General features: G+C 36.2%; 1 protein-coding gene across 2 annotated transcripts; it reads left to right on the top strand.

Moving 5' to 3' along the window:
• On the top strand, positions 244–5957 carry LOC107619479 (ABC transporter G family member 24). Of its 2 annotated transcripts, XM_021110566.1 has the most exons (14): positions 252–645; positions 742–970; positions 1237–1313; positions 1410–1682; positions 1820–1883; positions 1980–2126; positions 2619–2653; positions 2744–2817; positions 2896–3803; positions 3901–4197; positions 4310–4944; positions 5030–5319; positions 5413–5546; positions 5654–5957. In XM_021110566.1, exons 1-14 carry the CDS (start codon positions 606–608, stop codon positions 5808–5810), a joined length of 3360 nt encoding a protein of 1119 aa, XP_020966225.1. In that variant the 5' UTR covers positions 252–605; the 3' UTR covers positions 5811–5957. The 2 variants fall into 2 exon arrangements, with proteins under 2 accessions (XP_016177264.2, XP_020966225.1); XM_016321778.2 differs by lacking the exons at positions 5413–5546; positions 5654–5957 and having other exon boundaries at positions 244–645; positions 4310–4940; positions 5030–5191.

Here is a 6329-nt window from a genome sequence, read left to right as displayed (position 1 = left end):
TGATAAAAAATGATTATTTATTTTTAATTTTATGTAAAAATCTTATAAGTTTAGTATGACTACGGAATCCGATAAGTTGACCAAAACTTGAGGCTAAATTAACGGACTTTCTTTCCTTTTCGGACAATAAAACGGCTGTCTTCATGATGGTTTTAAAGGACATTGTTGTGTTGAGTTCACTGTACTTGTATGTTGTGTCCTCGTTCGAACGTGATCTGATATCCTTTTTGGGACCCACCATCACTTCCTCACTTCTCATTCTCATCAAAATTTATATTGCATCTAAAGTCAAAGATACTAATATCTTCATCAACTACTTACCAATTTGAGTTTTCATATGCACACTTTTTTGTTTGTTTAAGTATATGTTCAGATCTTAATTTGCGTACATGATAACTCATTAAACACGAACAAGACCCAATAATTAAATTCAGATTCTCCACAGATTAATTCTTATTCCGATAACTTCTTCAATGTGCACTTCTCATTTCCTAATTTTATGGGTTATTATAATATTATTTTTCTCAACATATATAAATAACATATTAAGAACAATTTAATAATTTAATGTATAAACAAGTTTGATAGGTTGAACCAACATATGCATGAATGGGAAGGTGTACAAGAATTTGGCATCCCTTGAAGGCAAGCATAGCATCAAATTCATTCCCCTCTCTTCCTAAATGAATCAAAAGCTCTTCATAAATAGTTGAGCTTTCATAATTTCCTTCCATCAATCAGGTTGTTCCATATCAATGATGAGAAAGTGGAGCAGCTCAAAGCATCTGCTATGGCTGTTTCTTTGGTTACCCTTTGTGGTTCAATGCCAAGAAGTGAATGACTATGACCAAATTGATAACCCTTCTGTTCTTCCACTTGTTACTCAGCTTGTCTATAGTAGACTTTCCAATTTGACTTCACTTCTCAGCCAGGAAATTACCACTCACTCCACTTTCTGTGTCAAAGATCCGTAAGCACTTTCTTTCTTTGATTATTGATTCGTTTTGATTCAATTTTGGTAATGTTCTGAGCTAGTTATGCTCAAATTTTAAGTCTTGTATATGCTTTAAATGTTCATAATTGAAAAATGTTCACACTTCGTAATTTTATTTGCAACAAGAATTAAACCAATCAAGAGGAATTCCATGGATGAGAGAAAAATGGAATTTGAGTTCTTTTGTTCAATTGGCGCACAGAAATTGATCTTTATAACGGTTTATAGATTTATTGTTTAAGGGATGCTGATTGGAACCAAGCATTTAATTTCTCATCAGATTTGAGTTTCCTGGCTTCTTGCATTAAGAAGACTAAAGGTATGATTGCTAAGAATCACAACACCTTTTATGAATCAATGTAACATTCAAGGTGTATATTGATCTTGATTATTTTGAATCTGATTATTGAAACAGGAGATGTCACAAGGCGTTTGTGTACAGCAGCAGAGGTGAAGTTTTACCTAAGCAGTTTGTTGGAGAGATCTACAAGTGCCAATTATTTGAAGCCTAACAAGAACTGCAATTTAACTTCATGGTTCGCCGGTTGCGAGCCGGGTTGGGCCTGCAGTGTTCCTTCATCCCAGAAGGTTGACCTTAGAAATTCAAAGGAGATTCCTGCAAGAACTTCTAACTGCCAACCTTGTTGTGAAGGATTTTTCTGCCCTCATGGTATCACTTGCATGATCCGTAAGTATAAACAACAATCTTTATGAATCATTTGTAGTTTCTATGTACAATAACATTAGAAGTAGTAACACTAATTGTTGCCTATCTCTGCTAAATCTGTGTCTGGTTCCTCTCTACTTGAAATTCTTCTCTCACAGCGTGCCCTTTAGGTTCCTACTGCCCTCTTGCTAAACTAAACAAAGCAACCGGTGTATGCGAACCGTGAGTCTATTCCTATCCCTTAAGTTGGGAGCTTTCTTGAGTTGTTGATTTGCAGAAAGTGTGTGAAATTAATGTATGATTGATATGTTTATGCAGATATCTTTATCAACTGCCTCCAATGCAGCCAAACCATAGCTGTGGAGGTGCAAATGTATGGGCTGATGTTAGTAGCAGCAGTGAGATGTTCTGCTCAGCAGGATCCTATTGTCCAACAACAACAAAGACAGTTCCTTGTAGTAGTGGGTATTATTTTTCTTCAACACTTGCCTACTCTTATAAAATGCCAAACTTGGATCCTAGAAGAAGTTATTAATGTTTTTTAAGCTTTTGGAGGAAATGGCCCTAACTCCGTCTATGTTACATAGCCGGTCACAAGCCTGGATAAATAAGGAGGGTTTGTGTTTGGCTCTCGACAGCCAGCTAAAAACTTTGTTGAATCTTCATGATATGAACTAAACACGTTATTCTGCTATCTACGTGTAAACAGTCTCACTGTAGACATGATACATGATAGAACTCAATGGCATCATCTGATCCATGTAACCGACTCCACCTAGTGCCCTGCATTGCATAGTTGCAATGAAATCTAAGATTAGTTTCCTTAACTCAACATATGAAGCACAAAAACACACTTAATTTGTTAACAAATTCTTTCTATTATTATGCTTTTGATTGTTAAATAAAATCATCATCCTGAAATCTGAACTATCTTAATATTTTCTCTGGCGAATTCAGGCATTACTGCAGGATGGGTTCCACTTCTGAGAAAAGTAAGATTAGATATCATATTTAGGTCTCATTTTTACTGATGAATTTTCTCATGCAAAGTATATATGATAATTTTCTTGATTATCTTGTAGGATGCTTCAGATTGACTTCTTGCAGCTCAAACACTGCGACGCAAAATATGCATGCATATGGAATCATGCTCATTGTAAGTTTTTTACTTTTACCAAACAAGGCCATAGAGACCATGATGGTAGATTTTAACACTCTTTGATTTCTTATGCAGGCTGCATTGAGTACTTTGCTGCTCATAATTTACAACTGTTCTGATCAAGTTCTCACTACTAAGGAAAGGAGAATGGCCAAATCTAGAGAAGCAGCTGCTAGAAATGCAAGAAGCACTGCCACTGCGCGCCAAAGATGGAAATTTGCAAAAGATGCTGCTAAGAAAGGTGCAATCGGGCTACAAGCTCAACTTTCAAGAAAATTCTCGCGTAGGAGAGAAGAAACAAATCTTGAAACAGTTGTAGTTTTGGATCAAGCAACTTCTGAAACAGATGTTGAATTGTTAGAACACTCACAACCTACTACAAGTTCATCTGCACAGTTGAAGGAAAAGGGTAAAGAATCCAGTGGTTTTAAGCAGATCATACATGAAATTGAAGATGACCCTCATGTTGAGGCCAACTTCAATGTGAAAATGGAAACTAGAACTAAAAATGTGCCAAGAGGAAAACAATTGCATACTCATAGCCAAATATTTAACTATGCATATGCTCAGCTCGAAAAGGAGAAGGCTCAGCAGCACGAAAACAAGGCCCTTACCTTCTCAGGAGTGATTAAAATGGCTACCAACACTGAAAAAAGAAAGAGGCCTTTGATTGAGATTTCTTTCAAAGACTTGACTCTTACATTGAAAGCTCAAAACAAGCCTATATTGAGATGTGTTACCGGGAAAATTAAACCCGGCCGGATCACGGCTGTCATGGGACCATCAGGGGCTGGCAAGACAACATTTTTGTCAGCTCTAGCTGGAAAGGCCTTTGGATGCTTCGCGAGCGGTTCGATTCTTATAAATGGAAGGAATGAATCAATCCACTCCTTCAAGAAAATTATTGGCTTTGTGCCACAAGATGATGTAGTTCATGGAAACTTGACAGTGGAAGAGAATCTCTGGTTCAGTGCACAATGCAGGTACATTATATTGCTGCACATTCTAACTGAACTATGTTGTTACTTTTGAGTGCTAGAAATGTACTTATTCAAGTGATTTTTTTTGTTAATGTTAAAGGTTATCAGCTGACTTGTCAAAACCAGAAAAAGTTCTGGTTCTTGAAAGAGTTATTGAATTCTTGGGGCTTCAGTCTGTGAGGAATTCCTTGGTTGGAACGGTGGAAAAGCGAGGGATCTCTGGCGGCCAAAGGAAGCGTGTAAATGTGGGATTAGAAATGGTTATGGAACCTTCACTTCTGATCTTGGATGAACCCACTTCTGGTTTGGACAGTGCATCATCTCAGCTTCTTTTAAGAGCTCTAAGACGCGAAGCGCTTGAGGGAGTGAACATTTGCATGGTGGTTCACCAACCCAGGTAACTTCTTATTAAATTATATATCCAAGTTGAAATTTGCATGAGAAAACATTTTGCAGATTAATCTTATGCTTCCCTTACAATGATTTGATGATTGATTTTGATACTTCAGCTATGCATTGTTCAAGATGTTTGATGACTTGATACTTCTGGGAAAAGGTGGACTTACTGTCTATCATGGACCTGCCAAGAGAGTTGAAGAATACTTTTTAGGCCTGGGGATAGATATACCGGAGCGAATCAATCCTCCGGATTACTTCATCGACATCTTGGAGGGCATAGTAAAACCTGGTGGTAGTTCAGGAGTGAGGTATAAAGAGCTACCAGTTAGATGGATGCTTCATAATGGATATCCAATACCTCATGATATGCAGCAGAGCGCCGAACAGTACGACTCATCCATAAGCATAAATTCAGCTATAGAGGCCAATGGATATGATCATGAGGACAAAACCTTTGCTGGAGATCTGTGGCATGATGTGAGAAATAATGTGGAACTGCAGGGGGAGAAGATCCGACTCAATTTCTTGAAATCCAAGGATTTATCCAACCGAAGAACACCCGGCATATTCAAGCAGTATAAGTACTTTCTAATCAGGGTTGGTAAGCAGAGATTAAGGGAAGCCAGGATCCAAGCCATAGATTATCTGATATTGTTACTTGCTGGAGCATGCTTAGGAACTCTTACCAAATCAAGTGATCAAACATTTGGTGCAGCTGGATACACCTATACAGTGATTGCAGTATGTAAGTTATACAAGTCCCTTCATCATATATCATTTTTCATATGGCAAAGGAATGAGTAACCTTGCTAAATTTGTGTTAATTTCAGCACTTCTGTGCAAAATTGCTGCCTTAAGATCATTCTCTCTGGACAAGTTACACTACTGGAGGGAGAGTGATTCTGGGATGAGTAGCTTGGCTTATTTTCTCTCAAAAGACACAATTGATCAATTCAATACTGTGATCAAGCCTGTGGTGTACCTTTCAATGTTCTATTTCTTCACCAATCCAAGATCTTCTTTTGCTGATAACTATGTTGTGCTGCTTTGTCTTGTGTATTGTGTTACTGGAATAGCATATGCACTTGCCATAATTTTTGAACCAGGTGCAGCTCAGCTGGTTAGTATTAATTACCATCAAATAATGATAATAATAATAATAATTTTTCCTTTTAAATTTTTAATTTCTCTAAGGTGTTTCTGTTTCTTGCAGTGGTCAGTGCTACTTCCTGTTGTTTTGACTCTGATTGCAACACAACCAAAAGATAGTAAAATTTTGAAGGGTATAGCAAATTTATGCTACTCTAAATGGGCTTTACAAGCATTTGTAGTTGCAAATGCTGAAAGGTAATCTATGAGGACGGAAGATAATTTGTCTCATTGAGAAAATGCTCAGAATGAATCACATTTAAATGTGGATACTAAACATGATGTTAATTACAATTATAATGCAGGTATCAAGGAGTTTGGCTCTTAACTCGTTGTGGTTCACTAATGAAAAGTGGCTATAATCTTCATGATTGGAATTTGTGCATATCAATCCTCATTCTTATGGGAGTAATTGGCAGGGCAACAGCATTTTTCTGTATGGTCACCTTCCAAAAGAAGTAGTGCCAATTTTTGTCACAAAATTTACAATCTTAATAGCTGTGATCTATACATGTCAATATATCATGTCATTTTTTAATCTCTATCTGGAGCTTGTACATTTATAATCTATAACAATATATAATGGCAATACATAAGTTTGATGCCCAAGATTTCTTTCTAATATTATCCTTTTTAGTTAACTTCTACATTTAATGTCAGTTATTCATCTCTGGAAAACTCCCCTTACTTCACTTAGCCATCTTGACGTAACTTTCACTTGTTATTTTTCATCTCTTATCTATTTTTCTCTTCTCATCTCATCTCTTATTAATATTATTGAATACATTAATAGATTTTAAAAATACATTAATCTCATGCCAATAATAACTTTACTTTTAAACATTCAGATACTCATAATAATAGTAAAATTGATCCAAATTCAAGTAATAGATAGAATTAGTGGGTATAAATTATTATTTTTTAAAAACTTTAATTCATACTTAATAAACTTTCAATTTTTTTTATTCAGTGAGTTCTACT

The sequence above is a fragment of the Arachis ipaensis genome, chromosome B09 (assembly GCF_000816755.2).
Source record: "Arachis ipaensis cultivar K30076 chromosome B09, Araip1.1, whole genome shotgun sequence".
NCBI lineage: Eukaryota > Viridiplantae > Streptophyta > Magnoliopsida > Fabales > Fabaceae > Arachis > Arachis ipaensis.
Note: the sequence above shows the minus strand (reverse complement) of the source record. Positions and strands in the feature narration are given on the sequence as shown.

Bases quoted from the DNA above. Each gene is read 5' to 3' on its own strand.
- LOC107619479 (XM_021110566.1), top strand. From the start codon at position 606: ATGAATGGGAAGGTGTACAAGAATTTGGCATCCCTTGAAG. The intron at 646-741 runs GCAAGCATAGCA...TCCATCAATCAG, and splicing joins GAATTTGGCATCCCTTGAAG to GTTGTTCCATATCAATGATG. The intron at 1,683-1,819 runs GTAAGTATAAAC...CTTCTCTCACAG, and splicing joins TGGTATCACTTGCATGATCC to CGTGCCCTTTAGGTTCCTAC.